At 34.4% G+C, this 19,941-nt stretch overlaps 1 protein-coding gene across 1 annotated transcript in view; it reads left to right on the forward strand.

Annotated features, from left to right (window-relative positions):
- Positions 1-19,941, forward strand: part of LOC126889868 (dynein axonemal heavy chain 8) — a 424,246-nt gene that overhangs the window by 78,058 nt on the left and 326,247 nt on the right. Inside the window, exons 13-14 of the mRNA XM_050658553.1 lie at positions 8,285-8,414; positions 17,872-18,051. Coding sequence (XP_050514510.1) covers positions 8,285-8,414; positions 17,872-18,051 — 310 coding nt within the window. The remainder of the gene's footprint in view (positions 1-8,284; positions 8,415-17,871; positions 18,052-19,941) is intronic.

Below are 19,941 nucleotides of genomic sequence, written 5' to 3' on the forward strand. Positions count from 1 at the left end.
TTTTTTTGAAATATCAAGAGGTTTTCCGTACAGAGACCGAGGCGAATAAGATGAACCACCCTGTATAATTTGTACTTAAAACCAATGTATAAGACATTTTCCTTAAGATCATCATCATCATCATCGTCATTATCATCATCATCAATCAGCCAATCACGTCCACTGCTGGATATAGGTCTTCCTCACTTATTTCTAGTGTTCTCTACACTGGGCCGCTTGCAGCCAGTTTCCCGCTACTCTTTTTATGTCGTCGGTCCATTTAGTCGTTTGTCGTCCTCGGCTTCTTTTCTAGTTTCTGAGCTCCCATTCCATGTGTTCTAGCTAAGTGCCCTGCCCAGTTCCGCTTAAGCTTCCTAGCTCTTTCGATGACATCTTGAACTCCTGATATTTGCCTGATTTGTTTGTTTGTTATGTGGTCTCGGAGACTGACGTTCAGCGTTGCACATTAGGGTGCATCGAAAAAGGCGAAAAAATTTTTTTTATGATGGAAAAGTAATACCTCACAAAAGTTGCCTAATCAACTGTTAAGTATTTTTCGAAATTTGAAAATATCTTCTGCCCCCACCCCCCAGACAATTAAAAATTTTGAAAAAATGTTAACAGACGAAACAAATTTTTATTTCGAAACGAAAATGTAATAGCTCACAAAAGTTGCCTAACACACTATTTAGTATTTTAGTAAAATTGGGTTAAAATAGAAAACTATTTTTTGCCCCCCAGAGCAACTAAAAATTAGAAAAAATACATTAATATGCTAATTTTTTTTTGTAAGGGAAATGTAATACCTTATAGAACTTGAATAAATAAATTCGGTTTAAATTGGAAAATATTTTCTTGTTTCACAAGACAATTAAAAAGTTTACATGAAAAGTAGGTATACTAAAACATTCTTTTTATAACAAAATAGCCTAACTTTTCCGTCTCCCTGACGTCACCCAAGTTTTTTAATACTAAAATAAATATAAAGCAAAGTATAAATATTACAAAAAAATATAGTAAAAGCATTCTATTCGAAGATGTCTTCCGATTTAGCATTAAAGTGAGGCATAGTTTTTCTGGAATCAATTCGAGATTTTATAAATCCATCCCTCGAATACGCTCCACAAACTGCTAGAGAAGTTTGTGTCACAAGCTTGACACATCGTTCTACACATTGTTTGTGGCAGTGATATTTCTCAATCTCAATGTTAAAAGGGTCTAAGTTAGGATTCTTAATAAAATCTCGCAGATTGTCACTCGAAAATCTAGAGAATATAGGTGGTTCTGTAAGGTGATATCCTTGTTATTTAATTAACTCAAAATAGTAGTTTGAATCAAAAATTTTTATAGGAGAAAGTTTGAAGACCCTTACGTTTTTTGATTTGGTCACTGGCAAACTTCTTTTGATGTCCAAGGGGTAGATCATTTGAATGTGGCAGACATACAAACCACTGAAGCGGTTTTTTAAGATGTTCTTCTAACAGCCGTATTACATCACCCTTAACGCCAGTATTTACGACTGTTTCGTCACATGCAATAGCTGGATTTGATACTTTCTGATATACCAGACAGCGGATACCCATATCCGAAATATTTGCACCCTGGCTCATGCACAAGTGTTATGTGTTCTTCCACGATCGATTGACCATAAAACTTGGTAATGTTTTTTACTTGAGCTAAAGTTTTGTCTTTGCGTCGGTAACTTTCTTCTTTTACCGTTGTTCTCTCTGATTATATTTGTTTTTGTTTTCCCCATCAATCGACCTTATCACCATTTTTCTGGGACCTCTTTGATTTAATAGAAATTCGCGCTCACCCAGAGGCACTTTTTGAGATTTGCTACAAAGACAATTAATCAGAGTGTCACATTTGCATGCTGCAAGATCAAAACGTGTAGTTTTACTTTTGTTCTTAAAGCATTGAATTTTATTTTTGTAAAACTCACTGTTTTGTCTGTTCTTAAAAATGGTTTCAAAGGTTTCATATATTTTTCATGATAGGTTTTAAAAGCTGAATAATTCTTGTATGTTAAATTATTGGAATTAAAGCCTTCATATTTTAATATTTCCTCCAATTTAATTGCAACCTGTTTGGCAATACCAGAAAATTTTTGCTCTTTCTTGCTGAGTATTTTATCCTCTTGCAACCACAAAACATCATCGCTTGTTTGTATTTCGGTAAAACATTTTCAGGTATATTTGGTGGTTGCCCAAAAATGGGGCGGTCCGCAGTACATCTTGATTTTATGCCCCATGGTCCTGGTTTATCTATTTTAAAAATCTTTAATTTACAAACAACAATAATAACAAAGTAGAGCAGCGCACCAAATATAAGTGAAAATTACACGCACGGACTCACGAAGCGGGACGTTTCAAAGGGGTTGGGGAGTCTGAAAAAACAAATAAAATGTTAAATGTCGTTTAAATTTGTAATTGACAACATTTTAAGTTTTCTTTAATTGACCTTAGACCGAGTTAGCACATATTTTATTCCAAATAATATAAATTGAAATTTCCATAAAAATCAGATATTTAATAAAATTCAAGGTCGTTGGGGGAGCAGAAAATTCGCTTAGAAAAAAAATCGAAAATACTAATATGCTGAAAAATAACACTAGCAACTTTTTCACGCTATTAGATATAACATTTCCAACTTTTATTTTTTCGATGCACCCTATTGCACATTCCATGGCTCGTTGTGTAACTCTGATTTTATTTGCCATTTTTGCGTCAGTGTTAAAGTCTCTGCTCCAAAAGTTGGTACGGGCAAAACACATTGGTTATATACCTTTCACTTGAGATACGTGGAAATTGAACTTTTCAGAATATGGCTTAGTTTGCCAAATGCTGCCCATGTAAGGCCTATTCGCCTCTCTATTTCATGTGATTGAGTGTCTTTGCTTATTTTGATCCCGTGTCCCAGATATTTGTAAGTGTCTGTTTGTTGTATGGTATTATTATCCATAGCTATATTTCCACTCCAATGTTTAAACATCATCCGCGAAGATTATCAACATGGTCTTCGCCTGGAGGACGATACAAGAACCTTATAGATTATATTCTTATCACTAAAGGATGGAGGAGCTCTGTAACCAATGTGAAGACAAAACCAGCTGCAGACTGTGGTTCGGACCATAAAATGCTACAAGAAGAATTTCGCATTAAGCTGCACAGTAAAACAATTGCAAAAAAAAGACAAAAATTGGTTCCAAAACACCCGGAAAAGTTTAGAGAGGCACTAGCAAAAGCTGACCTACCAGTTACTACCAGAGACCCTGAGAAAACGTGGGAATACACAAAGAGGTTGATCACCGAAGCCATCAACAACACAAATCCCAAAGAAAAAATAGATAGGAAAAAACATTGGATGACTGAAGAAACTCTGAACCTTGTAGAAGAAAGACGAAAACTTAGAAACGGCACGTCAAATTCAATACAAAAAGAAATAGAGATAAGCACCATAAATACAACTATAAAACACTTGTGCAGAAGGGACAAAAATAATTATATAAAAAGCATATGTGAACAACTAGAGGAACATGCTGACCGCCAAGAATCTATAGAACTTTTCTCCAAAGTCAAATATCTAGCGAGAGAATTCAAACCACAGACACAGATCATCAAAGATAATAGTGGAAATACCATAACAAACCCAGACGGTATCGCAGAGGTTTGGAAACAATATTGTGAAATACTATTCTATAACAACGACCCAGAACATAATAATGAGAAAAGAAGTTATGAAAAAGAACCTCAAATATTGAAATCTAAAATTGAGTCGGCAATAAAAAAGCTAAAATGTAGAAAAGCACAAGGAGAGGATGGAATAACAGCTGAAATACTCAAAGAAATGGGAGAATTAGGAACGGAAGTAATGCTTAGAATTTGCAATGAGATCTGGGATACCGGAAAGTGGCCAAATGATTGGGTAAACTCACGTTTATCCCCACATACAAAAAAGGTTCTCCGACAAATTGCAGTAATTACCGTACAGTAGCGTTGATATCTCACGCGAGCAAAGTACTTCTAACAATAATAAATGAAAGATTAAAATCCATTCTCTTACCGCAAATTCCACAAGAACAATGCGGATTCGTCCCAGGTAGGGGAACAAGAGAACACATTCTTAATATTCGTCAAATTATCGAAACATCTCGAGAGTTTAACATAGAAACATATTTGTGCTTTGTTGACTACTCCAAGGCCTTCGATAACGTAAATAGGGATCAAATGTGGCATATACTTAGAGAAATGGGTACGCCAGAACATCTAATCTATCTATTACAAGCACTTTATGTAAATAACACCGCTAATGTAAGAGTTAATAATGTGGTTTCGAAAACCTTCAAATTAAAATCTGGAGTGCGGCAGGGATGTATAATATCCCTCATTCTATTCAATATATATAGTGAACACATTATTCGTCAAGTTTTTGAGGAATGGCAAGGTGGAGCCACGATTGGAGCAAGAAAGATAAAAAACCTGCGTTATGCTGATGACACTGTTATATTGGCGTCTTCACCAGAAGAACTGGAAGAAATTATGAATAGGCTAGGAACGGTGAGTACAGAATATGGTTTGAAAATAAATATACAGAAAACCAAAGTAATGATCATCGATAGAATCAGAAACAACCAACCGGAGATAAGAGACTTGGCAGGTTACGAAGTGGTCAGACAATTTAATTACTTAGGCTCCGTTATTACTAACAGTGGAGGATGCGAAGAGGAGATCCGTAGGCGCATCATAATGGCCAGATCGGCAACAGCCAAACTCACAAAAATATGGAAGAATACTGACATTATAAAAAACATAAAATTACGTCTTGTTCGAGCGTTAATATTTCCTATCGCCACCTACACTTCAGAGACTTGGACCATCAAAAAAGCAGATGCAAAACGTATAATGGCATTTGAAATGTGGGTCTACCGGAGAATGTTGCGCATACCATGGACCGCACATCGCACAGCTAATTCAATATTAGCCGAACTTAACATAAAAACTAGACTCAGCACAACTATCAACCAAAATATACTGAGATATTTTGGACATATAACTAGAAGAAGGGAAGGCATGGAACGAATGATAGTTGAAGGCAACGTAGAGGGCAGAAGATCCAGAGGAAGATCTCCATTACGATGGTCGGACCAAATAAGGGACATTACTGGTTACTCGTTCTCCGAAGCAAAACAACATGCACAGGAGAGAAAAGATTGGATAGAAATAATCAAACGACTATGGCGCCAATACATCCTGATGAAGGGTAACAGATATAGGAGGAGGATATTTCCACTCATTATAAGATCATTTTTAATCCTGCTCTCTCAGACAGAGTTTTAAGCGAATGTATCATAGAAACTATATCTGTGGGGGCCTCTAAAAATCTACCCGTTCTTAAGACAAACCCCCAGGTTCGAAATTAAATAAAAGTCTTTGTACTTCTATCTTCTATAATTAGCTTAAGTCAAAAGAGTTAACAGCTTGCAAAATATTAATGCGAAAAATAAACAGTATATCTCTAAAATGGTTAATTATAACACACCGCGTATAATTAAAATTTTTGTACCGTAATCCGGAAGTTCGACGTGCATTACAAGCACACAAGCAAGCAATCTGATTCAACCCGACCTGTGGGAGATGTCCATCCTATCGAAGTAGTACATTCGGGTATAACAATTCATTTAAGCAATGTATTTTGACCCGAGTTTAAAACAGGGATCACCCCACCTCGCTTCAATGCCCAAGGCCATCCCTTCCCCCCCCCCATAGCACGCTGATGCGCGATGGGGGCACAACTATCGTAGCCAAATGCTCTTCACAATGGAATCCTGGGTAATAAGATTCCAATGTGGTGGCCTAATCGAATTACAAAACTAGGCCAGCGTGAAGCGCTCTATGCCTTTATCTTCTATTTACTTATCCGCGGTACTAAAATTGCTTGCTTGGGCCCCAAGTCATTGTACCAAGCCCCACTGAGCTCGGTCCAATGAGTTGGTGCTCAAGAATTTTATGATTTTTTTGTTTCTTTTTATGATTTTTTGGGTGGCTTACGCCTTTTTTGTTTTTTGTGTTTTTTTTTTGTTTGGCTTGCGCCTTTTCCTCTATTTTCTTACCTGGTCGTGCTGTTGGACCTACGCTTGGGTTGTGTGTTTCTTCGGCACTTGGTGTTTCGAGCTACGAACTGACTACTACTTTCACTTTTACTTTTTCTTTTACATTGTCACTCTTTGTTTGCTTTATTCGATTCACTTTATTCCACTATTTGCTGTTTAGGACCTTTGTGCTTCCATCAGTGGAACGATGCCCTAGCATCTCTCGCAATATGTGACTTGGGTGGTGCTCCAGCTCTGCGAATTTGACCCTTGCCTTATCTGTCATCATTTCGGTGACTCTCAGCTGTTGAAGTTCTCTAAATAGGAATCTTTCTGCGACGTATCTTGGGACTCTGGCTGCTTCTCTTAAGCTGCTGTTGTGGACCGCTTGTATCTTCTTTTTGTGGGTGTTGCATACTTGTCCCCATGCGAGAGATGCGTATGTTAATTCCGGAAATATTATGCTATTTATTAGTCTTAACCTCGTGTTTAGTCTTAGTTTACTTTTTCTTCCTGTGAGTCCTCTTAAAGTTGATCTCGCCATGTTGGCCTTCTGGACTGTGGATTCTACGTGTTTTTGGAAGGTTAGTCCTTTGTCTATGATGACTCCCAGGTATTTAGCTTCATTTTTCCACTCGATGGGGTTGTTCAGCACCGTCAGCTGTTCTTCTGGCTGTTGTCTTCCTTTCTTATATAGAACCGCTTGCGTAACGTGCATTACAGTATCTTCGAAACTTACTTATATTTTACGGGCCGACACGGAAATATTTCCGATACTCTTCGTTCGGTATCTTGTCTAGTCTCTTTACATAGGGGAAAGTTGGACAAAACGGGATACCATTCTTGTTTATTTTTATTACGGAAAAAATGTTAAAGAAATTATCATATTATTTTTTATAGGTATAACATTTATTGAAGCACACAAAAAACATATTTTTAGCTATTTTTAATGACTGGAAAATAGTAAAAAAAAATTTTTAATTAAGTCCTGCACATCCCGTTTTAGCATACCACGGTTGGACAAAAAGGGGATAGGTTCACAATATTTAATTTTTTGCATAAAATTATCTAAAAAGTATATCTAAGTAGATATAGGACTGTAAAGCACAATTTACCTTTGAAAAAACAATATCTTCAGTAGTCAGAAACTTAAAAATAGGCCATTTTTATGTTTTATTGCAAAATGACAAATAAGACCTTTTATTTAGGACTAAGTACGTATATCACAACAAAAGTCACATACAAAGATGTTGTTCTTTTCTGCAGTATGAGAACACGCTTTATCGCTATTTAAAAAACTAATAGGCCAACAAATAAATAGGTGGATAAAACGGGACATAAAAAACTGTATCCCATTTTATCCAACTTATAAAAGTGTCCCGTTTTGTCCAACTCAGACATTTTCCAAAACAAAAATGGCTCCTGCCTAAACGAGGAACTAAAATTAGATAGACTACACATAAGAATATTTGTTAATGAGAGCTTAATTAAATGTAATAGTCACCGGAATTATATGTTTAGATATGTAGGCAATATAATGTAGAAAACAACGCACTTAAAAGTACAAAGTACCAAAAAAATAGAGTCAAACAATTCTAAACAGAACAACTTTTCATCAAATAATAGCATCGAGGTAAAACGAACTGAGAATGTTAAAATGGCGACTGAGAACAAGTTTTCGTCGTTGTTCGATTGATAGCAGCACTAGTTGGGTCTCTAGGCTAGGTATCCCGTTTTATCCGACTATCCTGTTTTATTTAACTGTCCGCTACTCATACGACACTCACTTTTCGAAATTCTCGTTACACATTTTAAGGGTAAATTCTTCCCATCATATCAGCGATTCTGCTGATTCAACAAAATAATATGATATGTATCTGACGTAATTATTATCAAAAAAAAAGTGATAGAATGTTGATGTGCCCATATTACGAAAATATTCACTACCCAGCGCTTTTAACCATTATCAATAACTAACGGTTTTGTATACAGGGTGCACACAAAACAAGCAACACTTAACATGATATTTAAAATGGCTCGAACAATATCTATCCTGTAAGTTATCTTCAATTAATACAATATCATCCGCAAACCTCAGTGGTTTAATCTCACTCAATCTATATTGATATCTATATAATATATCAGTTACAATAGATCTCAAGTATATTCTATTTTGTAACTTCAAATGATTTAATACTTTTCATACTCTTTAAGGATATGAAAGAAGCCAGAGTTGATGAAGTTCTGGACACTATAGCTCAAACTAACTTGGCATATTTACCACCAGATGCTATAAGTCCTGAGGAATATTTACAAGAAAATATAAACCACAGAAAAAAGACCAGTAAGATTTGTTACATTTATACAATTTCATAACTTAAGCTATATTATATACCTTTCTCAAACAAACCAATAATCAGTTTTCAGTAGCTACAACCCAGCAGCAAAAATTGCATTATTTTTATTGAATCACAGTATATTACATATACAAAAGCCTGGGTTTCTTCGAAAGCGCGGCACCGACAAACAGCGATCGTAGCACTGCGATGAATTACGTCAGATAACGGTGAAAAATTCAAGGTTCTTCACTGGGGCAATGGAATGTGCAAGCTCAGCAAGCGGTGGCTTCCAACGCATCCTTGGAAACCAACGCTATTATTTTGCATGGTACAGTTTTTTATGATGTCATTCATCCCAGTGTTACGATCGGAGGTTGTCGGCACCGCTTTCGAGAAAACCAGCGCTTAAGTGCCACGGTAGTAGACACACGTGTGCCTAATTTCTGGGCGTGGGCTAATCCGGCCCATCCTCACCTGTGACTTTATGTCTGTCATGTCATGTGACTGTCATAAAACTATTCAAAATAATTGTTTTCCATACAAAAAATACATTAATTAATACTATTGTTACTCTGCTTTAAAACAAACTTTATTCAAACATCAAAATTGTCACGCACGGGGAGCTACTCGTATACTCTAATATACAGGGTGTAACAAAAATACAAGGCATAAATTAAATCGCACATTCTGGGACCAAAAATAGTTCGATTAAACCTAACTTACCTTAGTACAAATATGCATACAAAAAAAGTTACAGCCCTTTGAAGTTACAAAATTAAAATTGATTTTTTCCGACACATCGAAAACTATTAGAGATTTTTTAATAAAAAAAACACACGTGGCATTCTTATGTCAGGAACATCTTAAAAAGAAATTAGAGTTAAATTTGTGCACCCCATAAAAATTGTATGGGGGTTTTGTTCCTTTAAACCCCCCCCCCCCCCAAATTTTTTGTACGTTCCAATTAAATTATGAATGTGATACCATTGTTTAAATGTTTACATAAAAATTATTTTATGTGGGTTTTGCGCCTTTAAACCCACCAAATGTTTGTGTACGTTCCAATTAAACTATTATTGCGGTGCCATCAGGAGCGTCATTTGAAATTTTGTTTGGGGGGGCAAGCACTATAGATACAATACATTATATATGATGTAATGATGAATATTGATGTATTTTTTGTAAATTTCAGTCATTTTCAGGGCCAGGGGGCCAAATACCCCCCTGGACGCACAAATGACGCCCCTGGTTAAACAGAATGATTTTAAAACTTTTTTGCCTCTTAGTATTTTTCCGATGAGGCACCTCAAACTCTAATTTGTAAATAAATTTTCATATTATGACCAGGTCTCTATAATCGTACGTAACAGTATACAAATAAATATGTGAAATGAATGTCGACTCGATTCAAGTTCTCTGTTTAACCCAGGTATGACAATACCAAAAGGCACCGTTAGTAAGATATTCCCCGTTAGAAGGCGTTCTAACCAACTGCGGTATAAATAGTTTATTATATACCGAAGAACTACGGACGTTTTGGTGAAAATTTGTCTTCTGTAGAGCCTCCTTGACAACAGATAGACCTAGAAATAGTACTATCGGGGGATGGCAGGAGACAAACTTAAATCAAAACGAAACCGTAGATTTTCTATTTTACTAATGCCATACTCTGTACTAGGGTACAAAGACTCGATTCATACGGATTCTCTGAACCGTAAATTGGAATATTTTCCTAACGGTGCCTTTTGGTATTGCCATACCTGGGTTAAACAGAGAACTTGAATCGAGTTGACATTCATTTCACTTATTCCCCGTTAGAGGGCGTTCTAATCATACTGCGGTATAAATAGTTTATTTTATACCGAAGAACTACGGACGTTTTGGTGAAAATTTGTCTTTTGCAGAGCCTCCTTGACAACGGGTAGACTTAGAAATAGTACTATCGGGGACAAATTTAAATCAAAACGAAACCGTAGATTTTCTATTGGTGGTGGATTTGAAAATGAACTAATGAACTTTTTATTTCAAATGGAACACCCTGTATATTTTTTGCGTTTTAAAGTCTTAAAGGAATACTGATTATTTTTCATATTATATTGCCTATACCTAAAATCCATAATTTTGTAGTTATTTCTACATTTATTTAAAAAAATAATTAAACAAATTTTAAACATAAATTTTTTCGGCTTGGGTAAATATTACTTTAGGTTCTTTGGATCATTGGGAACAAAAAAGATCTTTTGTAATTTTTTTATAAAATTTATTGCTTCCAAGTTATAAACAATTTAAAACTGAAAAAAATCGAATAATGACAATTTTCAAGATTTTGAAAACACAAATAAAAATTATTAGTTTTGAAACTGCGTAATACCCAAATTCAAATTCAAGCCTCAGTTTATCAGATACCGGTAAGTAATTTAAACTTGTTTTATATTTTATATTAAAATGTTTTTTTTTAATTGTTAATACAGCTCGATCACCCGACCTCTCGTATGCGCTTTATTAACAAATTAAAAGGCGATATTTTAGAATAAAACGTGCCAAAAACTCTTACGGCGAGCTCCTAGAAAAAGGGTTGAACTTGAATTAAGGTACTTCGTAATTTCTAAAATTATATTTCTTATTTGTGTTTTTGAACCTTGAAAATCGTCATTATTCAATTTTTTTCAGTTTTAAATTGTTTATAACTCGGAAACGATTAATTTTATAGAAACATTACACAAACCTCTTTTTTTCCCCAATGATCCAAAGAACCCAAAGTAATATTTACCTGAGCCGAGAAAATTGATTTTTATAATTTGTTTAAATTTTTTTTAAATAAATTTAGCAATAACTCCGAAATTATGGCATTTAAGTATAGGAAATTTAACATGAAAAATAGTCAGTATTTCTTTACGACTTCAAAACGCAAAAATATACAGGATGTTCCGTTTGAAATAAGAAAGTTCATTAGATTTCCAGAAAAACGGAAAATTTGACAACAATGTAGTTGCCACTATAATATCGGCCGCCTCAGAAAACGTTTATTCACCAAAATCTATAAAAATCGTGCAAGCCGTTTCAGAGATAATTGAGTGTTTCCATACATAAAACTCACTCTGTATTATTATAGTACAGCTCCCCGTGCGTGACAAGCTTTACAATACTTCTAAAACTTTTACAACTTTAAGGGCATAGGCGCAAAATGTCGCCTGTCAAAATGTTCAATGTGTTTTAGATATTAATTTTTTTCGAATCCTGAGAAAAATAATAAATATTTTCAAAAATTTAAACACAGAATGAGAGATCATTCATTCAAAAGAAACTTTTTGGTTATTCTAAGGGACTTTCGACCCTCGGTAATAATGCAATCTTTCATTCTGAATTTAAATTTTTCAAAAATATTTATTAGTTTTTTCAGGATTCGAAAAAATTTAATACATTTAAATTACATTGAAAATTTTGGCGGGCGACATTGTGCGCCGATACCCTTAATACAATGACAACTGTGAACTTAAAATAGAGATGTTCTATAATCTGTCAACTTCTTATGTTTATATTGGTTTCTATACATTTTCTGACTTTCTAGACATCACTAGACATAAAAGTGAACAGTGCAATAAGTGAAGAGTCCAGGACTGTATTTAGTCCAGGGCGCATCTGTTTTGAGATGGACGTTGAGAGGTGACTCAAATTTATTTGCAAAAATTGCTTGAAAATAAATCAAATAATAATATTTGAGTTATCCTCCCTCTCAAAACGGTCAGGAACATTGTTTAATAAATCAAAATGTTAAAAATTGAAGGAAAAATTCGATTTTTTTCTTCGTTTTTTGATTATAACTTTAAAAGTATTCATTTACGAAAAAAGTTGTACTGACATAAAAGCTGCGTTATTAAATTTCCTACAATCTAAAATTGGTTAAAAATTTAAAAAAATAGTCACCCTAGTTGCAAAATAGCAATAATTGCGAAAAAAACATACAAAAACAAGTATTCGCGTTTTACGTTTTTGAAACATTTATGCTACACTTAGGACCTTCATATTTCTCCCAGAAAAACTTTGTGATACAGTAAAACAATACTGTAAATTTCATTAAGATCGGTTTAATAGATTTTGCAAAATAAATTTTGCAATCCAGCTTTCGCAAAAATAATTCATTTTTCAAAATGTTACAGGACTAAAAATAAAGCAGATAGCAAGTTGCAATTTTTTTTTGCTTATAGAAGTGAACTGTACCTTTCATTTGCAATTTTTAAAATTAAAATCGATTAATTACCACGGCGTCAGAAAATTTTTGAAATAAACAATAATTTTTGGTGCTACGCGCAGGACAGCGGTGTTCGATTCACACAAGTTGATTTCCACCAAAATTTCTTTCAATCTTTATCTAATAAATTATTTTCTTACTCTATATTTTGTTGTATTTTAATATTTTGATTCCACAAAAATCAAACTAATTTTATTATTGTTTGTGAGATATTGTTTAAACAATCGCATATGTTTAAAAATAATAAACTTTTATTATTTAAGTTAAAATATATGAACAAAGAAAGTTTTTGCTAATAAAAGTGTTATTTCAAAGGATAGAGTATGTGTTTTAATTTTGCAATAAACAAATTTATTTATTTATATCGAAACGTAATAAAAATTAAAATGTATCAATCATTATCAAAGGTCATTGGAATGCCCAATCAGAGCAAACTATCCGCTGTCCTGCGCGTAGCACCAATAATTAATGTTTATTTAAAAAAATTCCTGAAGCCGTGGTATTAATCGATTTTAATTTTGAAAAATTGCAAATGAAAGGTACAGTACACTTTTATACGCAAAAAAATTTTCAACTTTCTATCTGCTTTATTTTCAGTCCTGTAATATTTTGAAAAAATGATTTTTTTTACGAAAGCTGGATTTCAAAATTTATTTTGCAAAATCTGTTAAACCGATCTTAATGAAATTTACAGTATTGTTTTACTGTATCATAAAGTTTTTCAGGGTTAAATATGAAGGCCCTAAGTGTAGCATAAATTGTTAAAAAACGTAAAATGCAAATACTTGTTTTTGTATGTTTTTTTCACAATTATTGCTATTTTGCAACAAGGGTGACGATTTTTTAAATTTTTAACCAATTCTGTATTGTAGGAAATTTAATTATGCAACTTTCATGTCAGTACAACTTTTCTCGGAAATGAACACTTTTAAAGTTATAATCAAAAAACGAAGAAAAAAATCGAATATTTCTTTCAATTTTTAACATTTTGGTTATTTAAACAATGTTCCGGACTTTTTGAGAGGGAGGATAACTCAAATATTATTATTTGATTTATTTTCAAGCAATTTCTGCAAAAAAAATTGAGTCACCTCTCAACGTCCAAATGTACTAATATTTTTACAGATGCGCCCTGGTCTAATTACGTATTACCTCAATGTACCCGTAGGTCTAGTAGTGTGGCAGTTACTGTATAAACTATTACGTCTGCTTCAAATACACATATCTTCTGAGGAATTGTATCTTTTGATTCAGTGAATTTGTACTCTACGAGCCCTCTAGTGGGAAAGTTTTGGGGTAGTTCTGATTTGTTTCATTTTATATGGATTTTGGGCTGCTGAATCCGAATATGAGTTTTGCGGGCAAAATTTCTTGTCGGAACATTTAAAAAAACGCGAGAAAATCGAAAAATTTCAGCTTTTTTCTGCTTTCTTGCTCGAATCTCGAAAACTATTAACTTTTAGTAAACGGTCTGTCAACAGAAATTAAAGTAATTAAAATTATCTACAAATATCACTATTTACTTTTTTTTAGACGAACCGTTCGGTCTAAAGTGCAAGTTGAAAATTGCCAATTTTTAACGGTCTCTGCAAAACCCACTTTTTACATTCCAAAACTTTAGTTTCTATTAGAATGCTGTCATTTGATAAATTTCTTCTAGTTTTCTGTACAAATAATAAATGTTAGTTCGTAATATGAATATGGTATGTCTTTTCTCACAGCTTCCATGAATCCATTCCATCGTAAAATACCGAGAATGTCTCTGCTTTTCCCTTAGAGCCACAGAAGATCAAGCACAGATGGAGTCACAGTTTCAGTTGGTGTGAACATTTCCTTCGAATCTTGATTTCTGATAAACCTTGAAATTTTGTCCTTTCAAAATGTATTAGTTGAACAGCTCCCTGAATTCCGTAAACCTCAGGTGCGGGTTTAGTTTTTAGTCGAGGAATGGATTGGTTAGGAGCTATTGCATGCTTTAGTGCAATACAAGAAATGCCACCCATGACGTGAAAAGTGTGGTATCCGTCGATTGTATGTATATTAACCCTTTCTGTCCCAACGCTGCATATATATGTTTTTGAAAAAGTGGGTCTGTATTCCCAGCCGCCGTATATATATACGTTCAAGGTGTTATGGTCTCAATTTACCAAAGCCGAAAATATGCGTTGCTTATAAAATTTTAGACTCGTTGGTGCCTCAGTGCTGTAGAAATATCTCCGAAAATGTTAGATTATTGTTCCCAAAGCCTCAAAATGTTGGCACCTAAGACAGGTCATGCGGACCCATTGCCGTATATATTTGTTCACATCTTTTAGATATATGCTATTTTGTAGCACTTTTACGCACCACGCTTATAGGTAGCTGCTAGAAGGTGAAGCGTTTGTAACCACAGAAAAGACCAGAAAAAAAAGAAGCGAATCGAGATACATGTGTGCAAGATGCGGAGTCGGCCTTTGCGTAGTGTCATGTTTTGAGGAGTACCACACAAAAGAAAACTTTTAATATTAATTTACATTACATTATTTTTTTTTTAGTTAGTTACATTTTTTCAAGTTGGTTTTGCTCTCTGATGAGTACTCTTGAAAAGAAAACGTTTAAGTTGGTTAAAAAAACTCATAAAAAACATGTTTTGGTCATTTATTTGTTTATTTATATGCGACGTATATATAAGGCAATAGGACTCTAAGCATGAAAAAACCTTTGGGATTGAGGGACCAATATTCAAATTAAGGCCTGGCATAGAAAGGGTTAAAATAAGCGTTTTCGTACACCTGTTGTGTAAAGCACGGCTGGTCAATTTTCTGCGGATCGCCTGTGATTGCTGACACTTCCAGATAAGCAACGCGCTTGCTCAAAGTCTTGTAGCGGCAGTATGGCCCAGATAGTTGGTCTGACCATTCCTTGCAGGGTTGGCCGTTTTCTCTACAAAAAGTACGGCTCAAGAAAATAGGTTGATGTAATTTCCTCTTTGGGGTTTTGTTCATCCTATACAGAAGCTGTTCGCCTGGAAGTGTCAGTATTCGCAGGCGATCCGCAGAAAATTGACCTACCGTGCTTTACACAGCAGGTGTACGATAACGCTGATTTTAACGTACATACAATCGACGAATACCACACTTTTCAAGTCATATGTGGTATTTCTTGTATTGCACCAAAACATGAAGTAGCTCCTAAGCAATCCATTCCTCGGATAAAAAAGAAACCCGCGCCTGAGGTTTATGGAAGTCAGGGAGCTGTTCAACTAATTCATTTTAAAAAAAAAACGAAACCTTAAGGTTTATCAGAAATCAAGATAACAGATCCGAATGTTGTTCTGAAGCTATTTCCTTGTGGCATTTTTATGATTAATTATTCATATGGGAAATAAGCCACAATTAAAATGAAAAAAAAATAATTTTCGCCCAATCGGGTGCCGTTGTCAAAATACAAAATATTACTAGAATAAACAAAAGTGTTGTTGCTAAGCAAAAAAATTCTTCTAATAATTTATTTAATCTGACTCATTTATATTGGCAATTCATACATATATTATACATTTTAAAGTAGAAGACTTTAAAATGATATTGCCAATATTTATGAGTTGCGTTCCTGGGACGACTTACTGAAAGATAGTTCATTCGATTACATGAAATCAACCCTAACTCAAGAATATCCGTCACAAAAAAATTATAGCATGTGATCTGTCTTTAAAAAGACAACCAAATGCAACGACAGTAAAATTCTCGCGTTAGAGACTTCATAGTAAATCACAAGGGAAAACCAGGAAAAAACCTTGTGATACTATCCCGACATAAGTATTTGGTCTTACATTTAATTTACTCTCAAAAAATAATACCAAATTCTGACTTGTAACAGGTTTAAATTATAAATATATTAATAATACTAGATATATAAGTAATATGTACTAAAATATAAAATATGTACTAGCTCGATATTATTGACTTTCTGAATGTGGTTACCCATACTGAAAGAGGAAGTCAATAGAAAGAAAATACCAAGATTAGTAAGTCAATAATATCGAGCTAGTACATATTTTATATTTTAGTACATATTACTTATATATCTAGTATTATTAATATATTTATAATTTAAACCTGTTACAAGTCAGAATTTGGTATTATTTTTTGAGAGTAAATTAAATGTAAGACCAAATACTTACGATGTCGGGATAGTATCACAAGGTTTTTTCCTGGTTTTCCCTTGTGATTTACTATGAAGTCTCTAACGCGAGAATTTTACTGTCGTTGCATTTAGTTGTCTTTTTAAAGACAGACCACATGCTATAATTTTTTTTTGTGACGGATATTCTTGAGTTAGGGTTGATTTCATGTAATCGAATGAACTATCTTTCAGTAAGTCGTCCCAGGAACGCAACTCATAAATATTGGCAATATCATTTTAAAGTCTTCTACTTTAAAATGTATAATATATGTATGAATTGCCAATATAAATGAGTCAGATTAAATAAATTATTAGAAGAATTTTTTTGCTTAGCAACAACACTTTTGTTTATTCTAGTAATATTTTGTATTTTGACAACGGCACCCGATTTGGGCGTCGAAACGTTAATAAAATTATTTTTTTCATTTTAATTGTGGCTTATTTCCCATATGAATAATTAATAACAGATCCGAAGGAAATATTCACACCAACTGAAACTGTGACTTCATCTGTGCCTGATCTTCTGTGGCTCTAAGGGAAAAGCAGAGACATCCCCGGCCTCTTAGGACGGAATAGACTCATGAAAGCTGTCTCAAGAGACATACCATACCTATGAACTATCATTTATTATTTGTACAGAAAACTAGGAGAAATTTATCAAAAAGCATTCTAATTAAAAATAAAGTTTTGGAATGTAAAAAGTGGGTTTTGACGAGACCGTTAAAAATTGGCCAATTTCAACTTATACTTTAGACCGAACGGTTCGTCTGAAAAAAAAAGTAAATAGTGACATTTTTAGATAATTTTAAGTACTTTAATTTCTGTTTACAGACAATTTACTAAAAGTAAATAGTTTTCGAGATTTGAGCAAAAAAGCGGAAAAAAGCTGAAATTTTTCGCTTGTTTCGCGATTTTTTCAATGTTGCGGCAAGAAATTTTGTCCGCAAACCTCATATTCGCATTCTGCAGCCCAAAATCCATATATAATGAGAGAAATCAGAACTACCCCAAAACTTTCCTAGTTAAAACACAATTTTATTTAATCATTTTAGCTAGAGAACTGGAACTAAAGTCATATTCGATAGAACGATGTGTAATCGAATTAATTAACAAGTTCTTGAATGCGGTTGATGAGCCAAGGTTTCAGCAAAATAAATACAATTGGTTGGACACTGAAAGGCTTTACAGAGCAACCGGTTCGGCGACCAATATAATGATAGGAGAAGACGCAGGTAAGATAAATTACTTACTGATCCGGAGCTTTGCAAAGCATTGCCTCTTTGCCATTTACCATATTTCAATCGCCATATCTGCTTATCATAAATATATATCTTCTTTTCTCTAAGTTATTTCAATCATTTTAATAATTTTAACAATAAGTTATATTTGTATCCCAAATAAAGTACGTGCCTCCTAGTGGCGGGATACGGGCAACAATACATTGGCTTATAGGGCAGTCCTTACAGTAGGGATCCTGGCCTATACAGAAAAATGCAGGCGGGTGTGGGGTAATACTGCACTTTGGTTGCATTGGTGGTGTATTGGCTAAACGTGCAGGCATTCAGGCATCAAATATCCAAAAATCTTTTCAGGCCATAATAATGAAAAGACCTTCTCCAAACGCAATAAAAACTTATACTGAAATGATGGCATCTGCTAAGGTAAAATGTTCCGGAAGTAAAATGAGCCTCCGTTCGGATCTCCCGGTGAGGACTATCTCAGGGGGAACACCATTACAGGTAAGAAAAATCAGGATAGGGTCTTGGAATCTTGGTAGTCTTACAGGTAAGAGTCTGGAGTTAGTGGATGCGCTCAAACGAAGAAGAGTTCAAATTGCATGTATTCAAGAAACTAGGTGGAAAGGACAAAGGACGAAAGAACTAGGTGATGGATATAAATTGTGGTATGTAGGGAGTAGTAACACTAGAAATGGAGTGGGTATAATTGCTGATAGTGAAATGAAAGATAACGTAGTAGAAGTTGTAAGAACGAGTGATAGAATGATGTCAGTGAAATTTGTAATTGATAAAGAGGTATTGAATGTTGTGTGTGTATGCTCCTCAAACAGGTCTGGGTGAGAATGAAAGAAGACCTTTCTATGATCAATTAGGAGACGTACTGAGTGATATTCCAGCAGAGGAGAAAGTTATAATAGGAGGTGATTTCAATGCACATGTGGGCCAAGCCAAGACAGGATATGAAACAATACATGGGGGATTAGGCTTTGGAACTAGAAATGAAGCTGGAGATGACATGCTAGAATTAGCAACAGCATTGGATATGGCGATTGTTAACACAATCTTTAAAAGGAGAGAAACTCAACTTATTACCTACAAAAGTGGACAACATCAATCCCAAATAGACTACTTCATGATAAGGAAAGAAGACATACGTGAATGCAAGGACTGCAAGGTAATAAATAGTGAGACAGTAAGCCAACAACAAAAGCTGCTTGTTCTGGACATCGAAGTTAAAAGCGAAACTAAACAAAAATATCGGAGAGGACCACAAAAAATCAAATGGTGGATGCTAAAAGATGAGAAGGAAGGTCTATTCAGGGAAAGAATAGTAGAAAAAATATGTTGGAACATGAAAGGAAGCCCTAACACAATTTGGAGAAAAATGGCAAATATTATTAGAGAGACGGCTTTTGAAATACTTGAAAAAACGTCAGGAAAGAAGTTTGAGGATAAAGAGACTTGGTGGTGGTCAAATGAAGCACAAGGAAAAATAAAAGAGAAGGGAAAATTATATAAAAATGGCAAGAAACCAGATCGGACATAGATCTTCAAAACTATATGGGCGCCAAAAAGGAAGCGAAAGTAGCAGTAGCAAAAGCTAAAGCAGAAACGTATTCAAACCTATGTATACGATCAACTTGATACCAGGGAAGGCGAAGCAAAGATATATAAAATAGCCAAACAGAGAGCTAAGAAAGCAAGAGATTTTAATCTGATTAGATGTATCCGAGATGAAAATAATAAAATACTAATTCACGAAAAGGATGTCAAAAAGAGATGGAGAAAGTATTTTGATAGTTTATTAACCCGGCACCTGCCACGTGGCTTTGCAAGGCGCCAACTGCCACGTGGGGTGCTCACAGCACCCCTTAAAGAATTTCT

The sequence above is a fragment of the Diabrotica virgifera genome, chromosome 8 (genome assembly GCF_917563875.1).
Source record: "Diabrotica virgifera virgifera chromosome 8, PGI_DIABVI_V3a".
Taxonomy (NCBI): domain Eukaryota; kingdom Metazoa; phylum Arthropoda; class Insecta; order Coleoptera; family Chrysomelidae; genus Diabrotica; species Diabrotica virgifera.